Source organism: Equus przewalskii, chromosome 1 (assembly GCF_037783145.1).
Source record: "Equus przewalskii isolate Varuska chromosome 1, EquPr2, whole genome shotgun sequence".
Lineage (NCBI taxonomy): Eukaryota > Metazoa > Chordata > Mammalia > Perissodactyla > Equidae > Equus > Equus przewalskii.
In genome coordinates, this window is record NC_091831.1 from 89,490,235 (window position 1) to 89,508,825 (window position 18,591).

Below are 18,591 nucleotides of genomic sequence, written 5' to 3' on the forward strand. Positions count from 1 at the left end.
GGTTAACCGAGACAAGACTTTATTAAAAAGCTCTCTTTTCTAGAGAAAATTTGGCGCAGAAATGATTTCATGAAAATTTATTCCTTTATTGACGCTTTATTAATGTTGCATAGAGATATAAAATTCTACATATCCATAATTTTCACTAATAAATACAAATGTAAATAAGAAGAAACTACTTTCAAATTATTTTAACCAAATATTGGATTTATTGTCAATTAAGTATATACTTTGAAACAATTCTAAAGCTACAAAAGACTAAACTTCCTGATAAAATAAATCATATTCTATCATAATCAATCATTTTTAAAGAAAAACCACCCAAAGAGTCGAGTTTCTTGGGCGATTCTCAGCGTTCCCACACGTGGCTCTCTCCAGCTCGCCTGCTGGCCTCGTCCCTTCCCTCCCTCCTGTCCCTCATCTCCAGGCTGCAGGAGGACAATCCTCCCCATCCCAAGCCTGGGGCTTCTGAGCTGTGGCTCTGGGTGCCATAATTAATTAGGTTAATTAATAATTAATTAACCGAGGTCCCCTGAGGATGTCGTCAGAACCGTCACCATGCTGAAAACCACTGCAGGCAGCGCTCTTTCCCCTCTGGAAACTGTCGCTCAAGCCACGGGGGCCCCGCACCAGCCTCTCCGGGCGTGAGGCTCGCAAGGGCAGGACTCTTCTCAGCGGTCGAGCTGCTCCTGAGCTCGGAGCGAGTTCAGGGGTTTACAGTCCTTGCTACAGGCCAGAGAGTGAGGACTGAGTGGCAATGACCCTAACAGGAAAAGGAGGAACCAGGGGCAAAGAGAGACTGAATGACTTACCAACAGCCCCTGACGTTTGCTGAGCGCTTTTACTTTATGGATCACAACGTGTCAGAGGGCCTGATGCTCAAAACAAAATTTCTGGGAGGCGGGCAGAGCAGACATCCTTTTGCAAACGAAGACACGGAGGCTCAGAGACAGCAGCCACTTGCCCAGGGCAGCACAGACACGAACTGCTGTGGTTAGGACGTGAATGCAGCGCGGCCACCTCCACCACCAGACGCCGGCCGGGCACCACGCGGACACTCGGAAGCCTGGGGAGATGAGCACTCTGGTCCTGGAAGAGGGACTGTATCATTTTCAAGGGTGTGCTAGACAGTGCTCACGCCTTGATAAATGACAACCGGCATGTCAATAACCACAGAATTGGCCTAATTATAAACACAAGGAGAAAGGACAACAGATTGGGGACAAGCTACCAAACAGTATATTGGGCATTAAAATAATTCAGAGGGGAATGTACCTCATTCAACTTTCAGAAATGCACATTAAAGAAAAATCTTGGTAAAAATATCAATACAAAATGAATCTTAAGATCCTGATTTCCTATAAAAAATTTTCCAATTTTCTTGTTTAAAAATTTAAAAACTTGAGGCTGGCCTGGTGGCACAGCGGTTAAGTTCTCACATTACGCTTCTGTGGCCCAGGGTTCATCAGTTCGGGTCCTGGGTGCAGACCTATGCACCACTTGTCAGGTCATGCTGTGGCAGGCGTCCCACATATAAAGTAGAGGAAGATGGGCACGGATGTTAGCTCAGTGCCAGTCTTCCTCAGCAAAAAGAGGAAGACTGGCGGCAGATGTTAGCTCAGGGCTAATCTTCCTCAAAAACAAAAAAAATTTAAAAACTGATTCTTGTTAGCTCTCATAATTTTTTTCCTACTATAAAAAGTTGGTCTTGCCTTTGGAAAACCCACCCGCTGTGAGTCAGCTTCCTTTCAATATGATTTGGTGATCAGAAGGCCTTTACCACGGGAGTGACCTTGCGGAAGAACTGATGACCTCGGGAGTCCGTGTGCTCGAAGACGTAGCCCGGAGGCGAAGGACAGCTGGCAGGGCAGATCTCCCGTCTCTTTGGCACGTACTCTGTGGAGTACATGGTTACGTCATCAAACGGAGCAGAACTCTTAACAGGAACTTGTAAAGGTCTGCAGCTCTCCGTTGGAACCAGTTCATGAGGCACATAGTGACACCTGAAAGTGCTCAAACCCTCGAACCTTCCAGACGGGGCAGGAATCTGCGGCTGCTGCTTGACGGGGCCTTGGTGACGACTCTCCCATGCGGGAAAGTCTTCCTTCATGGTGCTCTTCCCTTGGAAGGGATCACTGTTCCTCCTCCGATGGGACAGCGGCCTGATGGGAAGGACGCGCGTGGCCTGATGGGGAACGTAGTCGAGGTGGCTCGTGCTGTCTGACTGCATCGCACCTGCAGGAGGAACGTACTCCTGCACTTTCCTGACCTCAGGGGGCAGGATTTCCCACGGCTGGAAACTTTCACGGAATTCAGTGCTTCCTTTGAAATGAGCTCTTTGGGTCACTCTGGTGTGTGCAGGTCTGCAGATTTTCGCAGTTTCACCAGCCAGACCCTGAAAGTCACGTCGGTGCGTTGTGAGAACCTCAAAGGGTTGGCTGGTTGGCTTGTAAACTTCTCTCGGCCTTGCGGACTTGACTTCTAGCTGGTAAGGCACATAGTCAAGGCGATGACTGGTGTCACCATCAAAAGGGCATGTGGAGCGTTTGACCACAGAGCTGGGTCTAAAGCTCTGCCTGGGCTTTATCTCCTGCGGAACATAGTCGTCCTGAAATGTGGTTGAATTTCCAAATTTCACAGCAGGGGGAGAGTAAGTTTGTTCTGGTTTATAAAGTTCAGTTTTCTGAATGTCCCAAGCTCTACAATCATCTTGAAAATAATTTTTTTTAAAAAAGAGCATCTTTAAATACTGAAGAAAACAACCATCTTTTAAAAATCATGACTGAGTTCTCTTATTGCCATACACCCTTCCATTTCCTTTAGAAACCTGACCACCAGTCAAGTCTGAAGCTTCTCTGATTCACCTCAGATTTGTTTTTTGCCTCATTCCCACCTTCCTCTTCTTATATCCTCACTTGAAGGCATACAATTTTGCAATTGCAGATTCATCCGATTACAGAAGAAGGGAATGGAACATCTGAGTGCTGAAGTAAACCATAGACTCTAGGGGCTCACATAAAATCAGGGCCATGATGTGTGGGTGAAAGTGACGTGGGCATCATTCCTTGCTTTGGAGGGAGTGCTCAAAGGAGAGAGAATTTCAGCACCATTCTCTCTAGGAAGCCTGCAGGACAGGTAACTCATACTATCCCAGAAAGGTCACTGGCTCTGACTTTTCCTCCTCAGGAAGTGGGTTCAAAGCATTCACAAAACATAGAGGGCCACTGAGGCCAGGAGCGTGGAGTGACGCTCTCAACAGCGTCAGAAGCTGTGAGTAGAGTTCAGAAGTGAGCATCAGAGCTCAGTCTGGATGCATCAAATGCCTTAACTCTGCTCCTGCAGCTTGCCGAGACCACGACGGAAAACTGAAGGGCCTGCACTTCAGCTGCGGGTTATCTAGGTTCTTCTATTTCTAGATGACAAAGGCAGAAAGCTGAGAAATACTACAGAATTGACTTCACCCATAAGTATGTATTTCTAAATACCAAAAGTCAATTTATAAATGACAGAAGTTATACCACATAAAGCATTAGTCTAGAGTCCATGCAGTGTTTACTGGAAAGGCCAAAACTCAAATGTTTATTATGTGGATACTTCCTTTGAAGAGAAAAATTCCTCATCCATGGACATTTCTGCCAAGATGGCCAAGTTTTGGACCAAATGATTGCTCCCACCTCAAGCTACTGACATCTGGACGGGAGTGGAAGCTGCTCCAGGAGCAGGCGCTCCTTAGGCTGGCAGAGACCCATGAGACAGCCTGGCAGGAAGAGACGGGCTGGGGCAAGTGCATTTCCTGTTCTCGTGAACCTAATTTGAAAATACATGGGCGGATAAAAGCGGGAGAAGACTCTAAAAGGATCCACGAAGCAGAATGGAGAGCCACAGTGAGCTGAAGACACCAAGCAGACTTGCAGGGAGACAGGAACGATTGGGGGGGAGGCTGGCGGGCAGAGGGTGGTCGGAGCAGGGTGCAGAGGGAAGCAAGGACGCTGCGGGAGAAAGCACGCGCTCCGGGCAGAGACGCAGGGAGGGGCTCCTCTCTGAGCGTGTGCCTGACGGCTTTCCACTTCTGGTCCATGTGCAGCCTTACACGAGCCCGCTTCCCCTCGAGGCCCACGAAGGAGGCTCCACTGTTTACAGCCTAAAATGTAAAACTGTGACACTATTTGTCAGTAACTAAGAGGAGACCACAGGTACTACGGAAAGTCTGCAGCTCCACACGGACATGCAGGGAGAGCCCTTGCTGACAAGATGACTGAGAGGAAAAGCAGTTTATTTCACAAGTAGAAGAGAATATTTATCCCTTGTAAACCAGGTTTGCTTTTCAAACAGGAAGAATTTTAGACTGAAGGACAAGGTTTGAGAGCGGATGTTAGTGTGAATATCCATTCTGGGAAACTGCAGAGCACTGACTCTCCTCTTGAGAACATGCCTCTGTTCATTGTGGCACCTTCAGGCAGACGCAGTCTTCCTCCAGTGTCAGACGTCTCTAGGACACGACCTGCAGGCTGTTTGTGGCAGAGCCCTCGTTCTAGGGGGACTTCATCTGCTAAGCATCTACTCCCAAGTGAGACTGCGGGATACTTCTCTAGGACCTTTCTGGTCCAGTCTCCTCTCCCACCGTGCTCCCAAACTCAGCCAGCATCCCTCAAGGAAAACTGGCCCAGCACCTGGGACTCGCAGATTCCTCTGTCATGCCAGTCCACGTGGCAGGTGCTCCACTGGTCTCCCTTCCCCCAGTAGAGTCTTCCTGACTCGACGAGTCCACACTGCGCCTCGTCTGCTCAGCGCCCTGTCAGAGTCTCCCCCTCCACTCCTTCCCACTATGTGCAGCTCTCCTCCTGGAATGCACCTCCTCACCCACTCGCCCAGTCAACTGCTTCACATAGCTTCCGGTTTGGCTCCTTCTAGATTTTATCACTGTTGTAACTTTACACTTATTCTGAGTGAGGTTTCTGACTGCCCTGTTCACTAGACTGCGACGTCCGTGAGCACAGAGCTCAGGACCGTTTCGACACCGCTGCACCCCAGGTTCCTGGCACAGGGCCTCACACTTACAAATGCTTAACAGACATTGTTCAGTGGAGGAATGGCAGCAGAAACCACACATCTCTGCTTCTCAAGACACCCGAGGGCTCTCTGCTCTTCCCACTATCACCTGGAGGGGAGCAGGCTAAACACAGTCAGGGAGCGGGAGACCCGGGCACAGAGAGAAAGCTCCAAAGTCTCAGCATCTCTACTAGACTAGTTAAGCATTAGAAAGGATGCCTCCAAACACACAGCGGCTTTCTAGGGAGAAGCAGTAAAGGGTGGACACTCTCTTACTCATCTGACACATCCCAAAGCACATGACACGTCCAGATCATGCTCTCTGGGCTGACTTCTGCCACTCTGGCAGTCAATCCACCACACCATGACTGTAATGCCATGAGGGGTCACGTCCAGACCTGCTCTCCACACTGCCTCTTCCTGGATTACATAAAGTAGAGAATACACGTTGCTGTTTGTTTGTACAGATAAACCAGCTTTCTGCTGCCTAGTCAGCACAGTCAACACAAGGGAGTCAAGCCAGAGTTCCAAACCCTGAGGAGAAAGAAGAGATCCAGCATTGTACTAAGTGGAGAGATGATTATTTAAGAAATGGAAATTTTAGTTTTATTGCACATTTGGACTTTTGGGAGTTGGGACATTTCTTTTTCTTTTTCTTTCTTTCTTTCTTTTTTTTTTGTGAGGAAGATTGGCCTTAAGCTAACATCTGTGGCAATGTTCTTCTATTTTGTATGTGGGACTCCACCACAGCATGGCTCAATGAGCAGTGTGTAGGTCTGCGTCCGGCATCTGAACCTGAGAACCCTGGGCTGCCAAAGCGGACTGCGTGAACTTAACCACTATGCCACAGGGCTGGCCCCATCTTTTTCTTCTTTCTTTCTATTTTTTTTTTTTTTTAACTATTAAAGTCTATCTGAACAAGTTGACTGAGAAAACCCAGAGTTGAAAAGCAATTGCCTTTCCAAAGAAAAATATGGCAGGTTACGTTTTCCCAATTTTAACACTTAGAACTGGTTAAACACAAAATCTTTATTCAATAAATACAACTATTGTGAAATTTATTTCAAATCTCCATTATGAATCATTAAGGCCTCCGGAAGAAAGAAGTTAAGCCGAAGTAAAAGGAGCAACTATTCCCCTTTGCTCTATCTCAGCGAATTGTTCTATTTCCTCATCTCATTTACTATAATCCATAAGTACCTTGTTTAGCTATCTGATTTTCATTTTGGACTGTCATTCCCACGAGACTATAGACAGAAGCAGGGCGAAGCCCCTCTCCACGCCCCACGTCGTGCCCAGTGAACAGTCCGGTCCCTGACCCACTGCTCTGAGTCTGTGGCAACAGAGTCACCAGCAAAGCTGGTTGGAAATGCAGATTCCTGGGACCATTCCATTATCTACTGACTACCTTAGTGGCGCTCTGGAATCTGTGATTTTCACCCTTCTAGATGATTCTAAAGCACACCAAAGTCTGACGAACGTGGGAAGTCTTCCGATTTGTGGAAGAGGCACACACCCACAGAAGCGATGGAACCTCAGGGGACTGTCACCGCAAGGGCTGCCCGGGTGTCAAAGGCAGAAGCACTGGACTAGAAGTCTGAGGGTCCCCCCCGCTAGGGAGGCAGAGTGGGCTCTTTCTGAAAAGAAATGAAAATCGCTAACACTAAATAAGATGTTACAGCACACTGTTAAAACCCCAAATTATGGAAATCTGATGTCTGAGTTCCTTGAAAGCAGGAACCTGTTTTTATGGATATTGTTATACTTAATACCTAAGACTGTGCCTTGAATACAGTGTGCACAGCAACAGAATAAAGAAAAGAATTAACCCGCTCAACTGACAGAGACAGAGAGAGGTCAGAAAGCTCCATCCACAGGAAGGGTCCAGGCTCAGGGACCCTCATCTACCTCTCACTGAGTGGACACCAAGTCCACCACGTGCTCGCTGGTGGTACTGGGCTCCTGGGAAGGGAGCTCGGAGGTAAGAACAGACGTGGCTCCTGCCCTCACAGATGCTGAGACTAATCTAACGGTAAGAATGGGATGATGCTCTGAGAGCTCACAGGGACTTCCACCTAGCCTGGAGGCTGGGCGAGGGGTCGGAGCAGGTTTCTCAGAGGGTAATGGAGTCGAGATCTATAGCCTGATGGGAATTAACTAGGGTGAGAGGAAGGGAGAATTCCGGGCGGGCAAACAGCACCTTGGAAGGCTCTGTGGCAAGGGAAACCTGGTCATTTCAAGAAGGGAAAAATGTCCATGGGATGTAAGCGTAAGAGTGCAAAGGGCACTGCAGTGAGGATAAGGTAGAGAAGTGCGGAGGGACCGAACCACGAAGGGATTTTGGTGTCTATCAAATACAATGGGAAAGTATAAGAATATTTTAAGCAGGAAGGCGACAGGATCAGACGTGCATTTTAAGAAGATCATCTCGGCAGGCTCAAAAGTACAGAAAATAGATCAGGGACAAAAACTAGGGTAGATACAGATCTAACAATTAGGAAGCTCCCGCATTCCTCCAGGTAGCGGCAATGGTGGAAGAGCAGATAAATACGAAAGATTTTAGGAGGTAAAAAAATCAATAAAACTTATTTCCCTTTTTCCTTTTCACTTTTTGCCATTCTAACTTAATTCTCACCTTTCTATTTTTCTCAGGTTGTGACTCAACTAGTTTATTGCTTCTTGGATTGGTTCAACTTAAATCAACTAAATAGTTCAATTTATAGGGTTAAAAAAATTATTAAGACCAGAAGAGTTGGGAGAAAAATAAGTAAAGCAAACAGTTTCTCAATATTTACTTAAATGTTGTCATTCCTTCCATTTTACCGCTGCCTGCTCGAAATTCCTGCTTGGGCTTAAGACTCTGAGGTGGAAGAGCACTGCCATACGGAGGGTATTTTTCCAAATATTCAGTTGTGGGGCAAGACAGGCCAGCATTTTCATAAATCCTTGTGATTCCATGGGGACAACGATGTCGCCTGAGCAAACATGAACAAACGAAAGATCATTTCCACCTGCAGAACATGCTGTGTGATAACTGCATTTTAATCAGACCTTCCATAAACTCAGCGTCGCTAACTTTAAGAGCAGCTTTACCAAAAAACGCAAACAAAACCCCTTCTGCTCACTCTGCAGTGGTGTTTACAAACGCCGTGAACAAACCGCGGTGCACCCTCACCGGGTGGACACTCCCGCCTGGCTCTGCCGACACCGGCGTCTCCTCCCACCGCAGAGGCGGGACGGCCGGCAAGTGGACCGCCCGGGCTCCCTCATCCACGTGCTCGCGGGAGGCTGACTCGGAGCCACCGGGAGGGCAGCGCCCCTCGCACGGCTGCAGGACGGCGGGAGGCGCGGGGCGTGGGGCCAGCAGCAGCGTCCCGCGTCCTGACCCGTGGGGGGCGCGGGGTCCGCCCGGCTCTGCAGTTCCCTGTGGCGGAGGCAGCGCCCCCCCGCAAGGCTGCAGGACCGCGGGAGGCGGGGTCGGCGGGGCCAGCAGCCGCGTCCCGGTCACAGGGGGCCGTCCTGTCCCGACGGGGACGAGGGGTCCGCCCGGCTCTGCTGGTTTCCTAATTGTGGCAATGGCAGCGCCTCCCTTGGCAGCCTAGACCTGCGGTGAAACTTTGGGGCATTTTTCCGGAAGGCTTATCTTGAAACTTTTCTTCCATTCTTCCAACAATTCTGTGAGCTATATATACTACTCCATGCCTAAACTCCTTCATGTCCACAACTAAGAAGCGTGACCAGGACATCAGATAAGCTAAGAGCATGCAACTGTTAAACAGAAGGAGGTTGATCCTTATGCACGGCGGCTGGAAGACAGAGAGACGATAAAGTGAGCACATGGGCTGTAGAATAGCGTGTGCAGTACGCGCTCTCTCTTTGTAAAGATTGTGGATGTAAAACAAGTCTTAAAGAACAATTGTTATCTGTGGGGAATAGAATTATGAGGAATTTTTACTATAGATTTTTATAGTGGAATTTTTATACCATGCCTCATGTATATTTACTTCATAATCAGAAAAAAAGAAGATAAAGCTCTTAACAAAACAAACAGAAAAAAGTAAAATCCCGCAATTCCGAAACATAAGGTCAGTTTCTCAGGTCTGGCATCCTTTAGGGACCCCAAGAAGATGAACATGCTCTGTAAAGGAATCGGAACCAGCTAAGAAATCTAGACTCACTGAGCCCCAGGAAGAAGGTCAGAGAAATGAGCGCTGTGCTTGGGGGCTGCTGGCCAGCGCGAAGAACTGCAGTGCCGGCAAGAGTGAAGAGGCGGTGTCACGGGCTGCCGAGAAAATCCAGTCAAGGGAGCTGAGACTCCGGAGGGTCCGCTGAGGCTCCGGAAAGCGCTGAGGTGGTTTAGGGCCCCATGGTCTCCCGGAAACACGGGAGCGGTACACAGGTCAGGCAAGCAGGTTCTGAACAGTGCACTGAGCTACAAGAATCAACTCAAAGCTTTGGGACCTCTCGGTGTTTGTGTTTTATACACATTCACATTGTAACAGATCAAGTCGTGCTGAAGAGCTGGTACAGAAAAGCAAAGCCTCCTGGGCAGTTTCCAACCCCCGGAGGCAACTTCTTCCCAGCTCTGCTTCCTAGTTTTTCCGGAGGCTGCATCTGTAACACTTGTTTATGGCTCTGAACATCTTGATTTATCAGCTTGAATTACTAACTTTCAAATCCTAACATACTAGACAAAGATTTAATTTATACCACTCCACTCACTTCCTACTGAGATATGGTCATTCATTCCTTTATTCATCCCTGCAGCAAGTATTTAAGGACCAACAACTATGGAAAGGTATTGGGGACACAGTAACAAGAAAGAAAGGGCAAAAAATTCCTTCCCCTCCTTGAGCTAACATCCTACTAGGGGAGGAAGGGAGAGCCAATGAACAAACATATCAGAAAAATACACAGCACGTCACATAATGGTTAAGTGCAGTGGAGTAAAATGAAGCAGGTAAGTGGCACAGAGTGTGGGGTGGGGCAGGAGGGTTGCAATTTTAGATAGCATGACATTTGAGCAAAGATCTGACTGAGAGGATCTTTCATTATATTTGAGCAAAGGTCTGAATGAAAGGGATTTTCATTACATATACCTTGATTACATTTGTATCTTTAAATAATACACTTAGACCTCTTTTTTGATTCCATCAACTTCAGACTGCATTTGTGGACATCCCGCTTTGCAAGATGAGGATATCAGCTCTGAAATACTTTTCTCTGACTTTCTCACTTTGTAAAATGATGGAGCAAAGTATTAGCTCCTAATTATTTTTCTCCAATTTCCCCCTCCCTTTCACACCTGACTTTCTGCCAGCTATACCTTTTTATTATATATTACAAGTTTAGATTTTATCCTTCAAAACCAAGTTGCCATGCTTTGAACCCAGGTTCTTCTGAAAAGTTGTGACCCTAGTGTTCTGTTTACTTTACCATGACTACGACATATTGTCTACTGCTAGGCGCTCAATGAGTGCAGGGAGCACCTTTTCTGTTCCATGGGGTCAACACCATGGCCCGAAGAGCGCTCAAAGCAAAAGGTTCCCAGCGTCAAGATTAAGGAAACTACATTTCCTTCATGTTATCACTTATCAATACTTAAAAATCATTCTAAATTTTACTTTACTTCATTTCTGAACCATAACTTTATTGTGTAACCTTTAATTTTCCTCAAGTTTCTAGTGCCTTTAATTCCTCATGCGCTGAAGACGTTCACCCGATCGCACCATCTATTTTAGTGAGTCCGCTTTCTTCACGGCAGGTTTCCACAACTGGAGTCCTAACTTTCCCTAGACAAGCAATTTATTTACTTTTTTTTTTTGAGGAAGATTAGCCCTGAGCTAACTCCTACTAATCTCCTCTTTTTTCTGAGGAAGATTGGCCCTGAGCTAACGTTGTGCCCATCTTCCGCTACTTTATGTGTAGGACCCCTACCACAGCATGGCTGGCTGAGCGGTGCCATGTCCGCACCCGGGATCAGGACTGGCGAACCCCAGGTCACCAAAGCGGAATGTGTGCACTTAACCGCTGCGCCACCGGGTGGGCCAGACAAGCAATTTAATGTTGTAAAGAAGCATTGTTCCTCCCTGCCCTCAGGGGTGAGTGTCAGCTGCCTGTGCTTCACATGGTGGGGGCAGACTGCAGGACATGGGAGGCCAACCAGTGCAGGTGTTTTGGATTTAGACCTCAAATTCTTCCTTCTGTACACACCCTACCCTTCCATCCTCCACTGAACCTGTGCACTTAGAACCGAGTCTCTCTCAAGGCGTTTGGCAGACAGACTCCCAGATGTGCTTCGGAATATTTCCTTCAATATATCTATTTTGGTTTTATCTGTCAGTGTCCCTTCATCTTTTTATATTCCAAAAATCTGTTGAAATTTCATTTCCTAGTTAGTCCTCTGCCCATTCTACTTAACAACATAGGTTTATTTCTATCTCAGTTTCTATAACTTTATTTCAGTAGATCCTAGGAAAGGAAGAAGAAATATGCTCTTTTTATCTGCCATGAGGAACTTGAGGCACAGACAAGTCAACTGATTTCCTAGCCTTCGAAACATCTCCCTCTGTCTCCTCCCTCCTCTAAATCTCACCCAACCATTCAGAACAGGTTTGCAAAGAAAGTTGGTTGTTACCAAGTCTCAGTTTTCCTAGCATCCCGCAACTCTGTTTCCCAATATAATGTAGCTCTATCACTTAATTCACACGCACAATTGTATCTACACACTGCAGAGAAAATATGTCATGACATGGGTAGTTGCAGTAGCTGGCGTGCCCCTTTAAAACCACGTGTCCTTGAGGCTCCTTGTCTTGGCTTTGCACCAGCACTCATGATGCTCAGTCCTGGGCTTCGCCAACCCGGCTGCTTTCTCGTGGGAGACTTAGCACAGAGACCTTCACAGTCTGAGGGAACATGGAGGCCCTGGGGGGGGGGGGGCGCTCTGGTCCTTGGAATGCAGGTCATACAGGGACAGTCCCCCTTGGCAAACACGCAGCCTTTGTCTCTCTGCCTACTTAAGCACGATTCTCTCAGGGGGCGGCAGCAGATGCACATTGCCTGTCCAGCGGGCTGCCACTGGACCTTCCCTGTAACTCCCCAGTAAACCTATATGCCTCATTTGCTGTCTCCAGGGCTTTTCTTCAGTCTCTTAACAACCTATCCCACACTGCTCACCCAGCTGGGCGTGTGGCAGAACAGTTGCTTTGACTGATATAGTGAAACAGATATTTAAAGAGTTATGTAGTAAGAAAAAAAAAAAAAAAGATTCAAACAGCAGGACGAAAAAGTAGCGGAAGCAAGTCAAACTTTCCCTGAAGAGGTGTCTTGACAAACTGGATCCTCCTACAGAGAGCAATATATGGAAACAGTAGTGAGTTTGTTCTCCTTGTTCTTTCCGCTCCTTCATTTCAAGAGGCAGTCAGGGCCTTTGTGTTGCCTTGTTGCAGGGCTTTTGGCAGGGCAAAGAGAAAATGCCTGAAGTCAACACGTTTTCATCTTTTTAAAAACCAATTCATGGAAGACACAAAATCAGGTGTCCCTCTGGAGATGAAAGATAGTTGTCTTTTAGGGTCCCAAGAGGAATGGGAAGTCTTGGACTGAAAAAGAGGGAAAGACTGCCCCAGAGGGAGGAAGGAGGTAAAAGATGAGGAGAAAGGATTCTTAGACGACTAGGGATCTTTGCCCCACTCTATATCAGTGTCCCAGGTGGTGGCCAGATTCCAAGAGGTGGCTGAACGGAACCCTACAATAGTAGCTTTCAGCTTTGCTAAAGATTCTCGATCTCTAACATTATCCTGAAGGGGGGCGGGGGGGGGAGGGGCGGAGGTGGCACCACTCCTGAAGCGATTATGCGAGCTTCAGCGAGACGTGGTGGGAAACATCAGCACCTTTTACAGTCTAGAGGGGACGCCTGTGCTGGCAGAGCCTCAGCTCCCTGGATCACCACGTGCTGGAAGAAACAGGAGCCTCCGACATAATGAAGACTGAACTTCCTCACAGCTGGATGGGAAAGGAACTTGGACTGGACATAAACTAATTTAAAGATTAGAAAAAAATTAACTTTCTTGCACATCAGAAGTTTTGGATTCATACCTAAATATTAATTTATCTTCTAATCGACATCTAATTACTACTTGTAAACAACGTTTATCACGCAGCTGGGGGAAACTGCTTTCCGTCCACACGCGTCTTTCCTCCGGAGAGGATGCAACAGGGGAGGACGGGCGCCCCCGCCCCGGCCGGCGGCGAAGCTGGGGAGGGGGCGGCGAAGCTGGGGAGGGGGCGGCGAAGCTGGGGAGGGGGCGGCGAAGCTGGGGAGGGGGCGGCGAAGCTGGGGAGGGGGCGGCGGGCGGCTGTCGGGCAGGACGCGCAGCCCAGCTCCAGGAGGCAGGGCGCAGACGCCACCTTCTCAGCGGCCAGATCCGAGCATGCGACCGGAGCAGGGACAGGCTCGGCCGGAAGCGGCGCTGGAGGAGGGCGCGGCACGCAGGGGAAGCGCGGCCTCGCCCCTTTCCTTCCCTCCTTCCCGCCGTGTTCAACCTGCGCAGTGCGCTCCCCGGGCGGGTCAGCCTCAGCTGGCTGCGCACACCACCCGCCCGGCCGGCGGAGTCCAGTCCGCACCGGCCAGGGCGTCTACACTGCGCACACCACCTGCCCGGCCGGGTCCGCCCCGGTCAGGGCGTCTACACTGCGCACACCAGCCGCCCGGCCGGCGGAGTCCGGTCCTCACCGGCCAGGGCGTCTACACGCGGACACGGTGACGCTGCGGCCGGCGGGCGCAGCCAGCGCTCGTGACCCGATGAGCGGGGCCGCCGCCGCGCCCGCACCCTCCGTCTCCGGGGGCCCCTCCCGGCCCCCTTCTTGGCCGCTTCCTACGGCGGCACCTCGGCTCCCGGTTCCTGCGCGCCCGCCGTCGTCAAGGCGACCGCGGCTTCCGGGCGTCAGGCGTGGCGCCGCTTCCGGCGGCGATAGGGACGCGCGCAGATCAACGGTCGTGCGCCGGCCGGCCCCGCCCCGGCGCGGCGTTGGGGACGCGCAGAGCTTGGCGGCGTGGAGGCGCGTGGTGTGGCGGCACGGCGGCGGGAGCTAGTGGTGCGCGTGGTGCCTGCGTTCTCCGCGGGCGGCGGGGCGCGGGTCGCTGCGGGCGGCGGGGCGGGACTGGCGGAGCCCGGCCGGAGGCCGTTCTCTGTTGGGCCGGGCCTCAGGGGCGCGGCTGCGGGCCGCGCGGAGGGCGGGGGTGTGGGGTGGGTCCCCCTCGCCCCGGGACGACGGGAGGAATACCCTCGTGCGCCTGCTCGACGGGAAGCACGGGACCCGGAACTGGGTTCGGCGGCCGAGAGCTCCGAGGCGGCCGTCACTTCCGGTGGAGGGAGTGGGCATGCGCGGACTGGGCCTGGGCAGGACCGGGCTCAGCATCCTCCCTCATCCCGCCCAGGGACCTCCCTACGCGCTCCGTCCTCCCTCGGCAGCGCGGGATGGGCGTGTCTCGAGCCGGGCGGGGCCGGGCGGGGCCGGGCGGGGCCGGGCGGGGAGGGCAGGGCAGTCTTCACGCCCCCACCTCTGGCTCAGGTGCCTTCGTCAGGAGCTTGATCTTCCGTCACGGGAGGTAAGCGACCATGGTGCTCGGTAGTTTGGACAAGATGGTTCAGCTCCAGAAAAACACCGCCAACATCAGGAATATCTGTGTTTTGGCTCACGTGGACCATGGTAAGAATCCCTTTTAAAGGCCGCCTTTCCGGGGACTGAGGGGCGTGTCTCTACCCGTGTCAGAGGAGCGACGCCGCGGGCGGTCGACAGTGATGGTCGCCGAGGAGCGAGTCTTATTTCCTTTACAAGTTTGATGTCAGAAGCTCGCGGGAAGGCGTGTGAAATGAACAGCTACCTAGTGGTTAGCGTTCTTCTGTGTCGTATACTGTACTGTTTTTAACGCGACCTTGAGTTTTTGTTAAAAATCTGAAGTTTTTTTGAAATGGCTTTGTCATAGGAAAAGCCTGTAGTCTTGACATAATGTTTTCAGAACTTATGTTTTGTGGTTCTGTTGAGCTCAGCAGGGACTTAGTGAATATCTGCTCGGTTAAGGTATTCTGCTGGGTGTGTCGGAAGGTACAGACTTCTGAATAGGGCGTCAGCCCAGCTGTAGAGGAGACGGGGGCTGAGGCGGGGCAAAATGAGGCAAAAAGTAGACTGCCGGGGTCGGGAGAACCGGAGGCTCCGGAAGCTCGGCGTGGGTCAAGGAAAGGCGTCCCAGCATAGTTCGTCTTACCGATGACCCTGGAAGGGGAACCAGGAAGGCAGTGGAGACCACATTCCAGGCGGGAATCGTGTCAGCAAGGGAGGAGGGAATGTGTGAGACCGCAGCGCGGGACAGGGAGGGCAGGGTCGAGGTGGGGCAGATGTGGCTGTTACACCCAGACGTTGCTTCCTGCTCAGCCGGCTCTTGGCTTCAGGCTGCTCAGTTCGGGCAGCCACAGCAGGGTGCCAGGAGTGGGTGTGTGAGAGGAAGCCTGGTCCCCGTGCTGAAGGTGAGGGAGTCGCAGTTGAGGATGAAGAGTTGGGCGGGCGCGTCCCACAGAGCCTTCATCCTGGTGAGCTCTGGGATGGGGCTCAGTGTCCCGCTCTGCAGCCAGACCACCTGAGTGCGGAGCTCTGTCTCAGGTTCCTTTGCTCCTTGGCTCCAGTATCCGGCATCTGCTAACTGGGACAGAAACCGTCGCTGCCCTATAGGCCTGTGAGGGTTAAACGTGATGGTAGAGGAAGTCCATGGCAGGTACACGCTTCGTTATGAAGACAATCATTAACATTAATCGTTAGGTACTAGGCAGCCACTGGGAGAACAGAATAAGTGCGGGTGTTGTAATCAAATCAGACGTTACAAAGGGCAGTCTGGTGAAAGTTTAGGATGAACTGAAAGGCAGAAAGGAGGTTAGGTGGCTGTTGCCTTTGATAAAATAGCTGAAGTGAAGAAGTATGGGAACTGAGAGGAGTTAATGGGTTGCTTTATAGGTGAAGCTGACTGAGAATGTGTGTCATACAAATCCAGTGACCGACCCTGCCCCATGAGTTTTTCTAATTATGCTGCTCACATTTTGAGGACATGAGGTTCGACAACAGTATTTTTTTGCTTTGTGAATTAAATCGTGTGGCAAGTCAGTGGCATGTGTGTGTATAACAAATTACTTTTAAATTTACTTTTTAAAGTTATGTTAAAATAGTACTGTCCTGGAAAACCTGTCATTTGTTTATTCATTCAACAAATGTTCATTGAGTGTTTCTTACATGCCAAGCATTGTTCTGGTCCTGGAGGTACAGCCATGAATAAAGCGGAGTCCCTGCTTTTGTGGCGCTTGCTTTCCAGGGGATCTGTGCTTGCCGTGCTTGGAGTGAGTTCTCCCTGGGGTGGCAGGAAGGCGATGCTGTGGGCTTGTGTGCTGACAAGACATTTGCGTGGCGCACAGGTGACACAGTGTTAAAGGTCCTCAGTGCTCCTGCTGATTGGTCTCTGGTTTGAAGTATTTCACACAGATTCCATAGCTTTGCTAAAATTCCTAGGCTGCAGTAGACTTCTTTGTTCTGAGGAAAAAACTCTCCTTTTGTTACTCCAACTCTCAGCTGCAGTAATTGTATATACCCCCAGCGTTCTCTGAACAAAGTTACCTGTCTGTACCACTTGAAATTGTGTCGACTTAATAAAGGTGACTATAAATGTGTACTTGAGTATACAAAGAATTTCTTTTATGGTAGAGCAGACTCCTAGGTCTCTGTGTGGATACTGGGTAGCATCAGTAGCTGCAGTGTAGCCGATGCCCTCCACAGGCGTACAGACAGTGGGAGATAGGGTAAATTTCCTGAATTTCTTTGCTAAGTAAGTATTTTTCTTGAGACAATTTAACTGGCAAATGCCAGCTAATGCCATACGAGGAAACATGGCAGAAGATTATGTTCTGTTTCTTGGTGCTGTTTTACCCAGTGTACTCTTCAGACACAGAAATGATTGCTGTGCTGTCCTTTTGTCCTTCTGAGCTATTATGGGTTTAAGTTTATAGGTGTGGTCACCACTATGGATATCGGATGATTGATGTAATAGTTACCATAAACTTGATCAAATTCTTGCAGGACTGATGTGAGTAACTTTGTAAAAGTCGTTTGTCAAGTGTTCTGTATTTTGATTGGCACAGTGGTTTGTCTCGTCATGTAAGAGTCTGTGCATTTTACTCGGTGTAAATTATGCCTCAATTTTTAGAAAAGTTTTGTGCTTAAAAAAAAAAAGTTGCTTGTCAACTTTTGAGATGAGGTTGATGCGATCCACAAGGGTTGGAGACGCGTATTACAGCACTGTGGGGCGCTGGGATGTGTCCTTCCAGATGCTGTTCTGTTTAAAAGTCTGATTAACTCTTTAAAACGCTTGTTATGTCTTGCATCACTCAGTATAGATAAATAGGAATTCTTTGCTAAACCATTTCTCAGATGTTAGATCTGTAGATACAATCCATCTCCCCCTTAAAGAAAAAGGTGGGGGGCAGCCTGGTGACACAGTGGTTAAGTTCACACATTCTGCTTCAGGGGCCCCGGGTTCACCGGTTCAGATCCCGAGTGTGGACCTGCGCACTGCTCAACAAGCCATGCTGTGGTAGGCGTCCCACATATAAAGTAGAGGAAGATGGGCATGCATATTAGCTCAGGGTCATCTTCCTCAGCAAAAAGAGGAGGATTGACAGTGGATGTTGGCTCGAGGCTAATCTTCCCCCCCCCCAAAAAAAAGAGATTTGAATTATATTGTTATTTTAACAGGAAAAACGACTCTGGCTGACTGTCTCATATCTAGCAATGGGATCATCTCCAGCCGCCTGGCAGGCAAGGTATGTTGCTGTATTAGATGAATACTTGCTGCATTTGAGTAAGCTTTAGCTGTCTACAATGTGATAAACCATTATCTATGTTCTTAGAGATCCAAGAAAGTATATAGCATAGTTCATGCATCTAAGAAGCTGTCAGTCTTTTTAGCAAGATAAAACAGGTGTTGAGAGGGGCCGGCCTGGTGGTACAGTGGTTAAGTTCACATGCTCCACTTCAGTGGCCCAGAGTTTGCTGGTATGGATCCTGGGCGTGGACCTACACACTGCTCATCAAGCCAAGCTGTGGCAGCGTCCTGCATAGAAGAACTAGAAGGACTTACAACTGTGATATGCAACTATGTCCTGGAGCTTTGGGGAGGAAAAGAAAAAGAGAAAGATTGGCAATAGATGTTAGCTCAGGGTCAATTTTTCTCAGCAAAAAAAAAGTTGAGAAAAATTATTTACATATTGCTCTATTTTTATAAGTGTAAAAATGAATTTTTGCAACCAGGCAAATGATAGCCTGGCATGATTATGGAAGATTTCACTGAGGAAGAGATTCTTCACAGCTGGATGAGTTGGGTGGTTGGAGGAGAAAGCAGAGAAACCATCAGATGGGGGAAATAACATGGGTAAAGTGGATGAAGGCTAGTTTGTATTGTTGTGCTTGATTTGAGTGGAACATTTGCCTAGAGACTACTGAGAGAGC

The 18,591-nt window shown here is 49.3% G+C and overlaps 1 protein-coding gene and 1 pseudogene across 3 annotated transcripts in view; one reads left to right on the top strand and one right to left on the bottom strand.

Annotated features, from left to right (window-relative positions):
• Positions 1–1,502: 1,502 nt before the first annotated feature.
• On the bottom strand, positions 1,503–13,339 carry LOC103544699 (stabilizer of axonemal microtubules 2 pseudogene; annotated as a pseudogene).
• Positions 13,340–13,596: 257 nt separating this feature from the next.
• EFL1 (elongation factor like GTPase 1) overlaps positions 13,597–18,591 on the top strand; it is a 115,221-nt gene continuing 110,226 nt past the window's right edge. For 2 of the 3 annotated variants that reach the window (XM_070617080.1, XM_070617089.1), the window contains exons 1-3: positions 13,597–14,142; positions 14,620–14,757; positions 17,839–17,906. In XM_070617080.1, coding sequence (XP_070473181.1) covers positions 14,667–14,757; positions 17,839–17,906 — 159 coding nt within the window. In that variant the 5' untranslated portion in view covers positions 13,597–14,142; positions 14,620–14,666. The remainder of the gene's footprint in view (positions 14,143–14,619; positions 14,758–17,838; positions 17,907–18,591) is intronic. The other variant, XM_070617099.1, reaches the window with a different exon arrangement.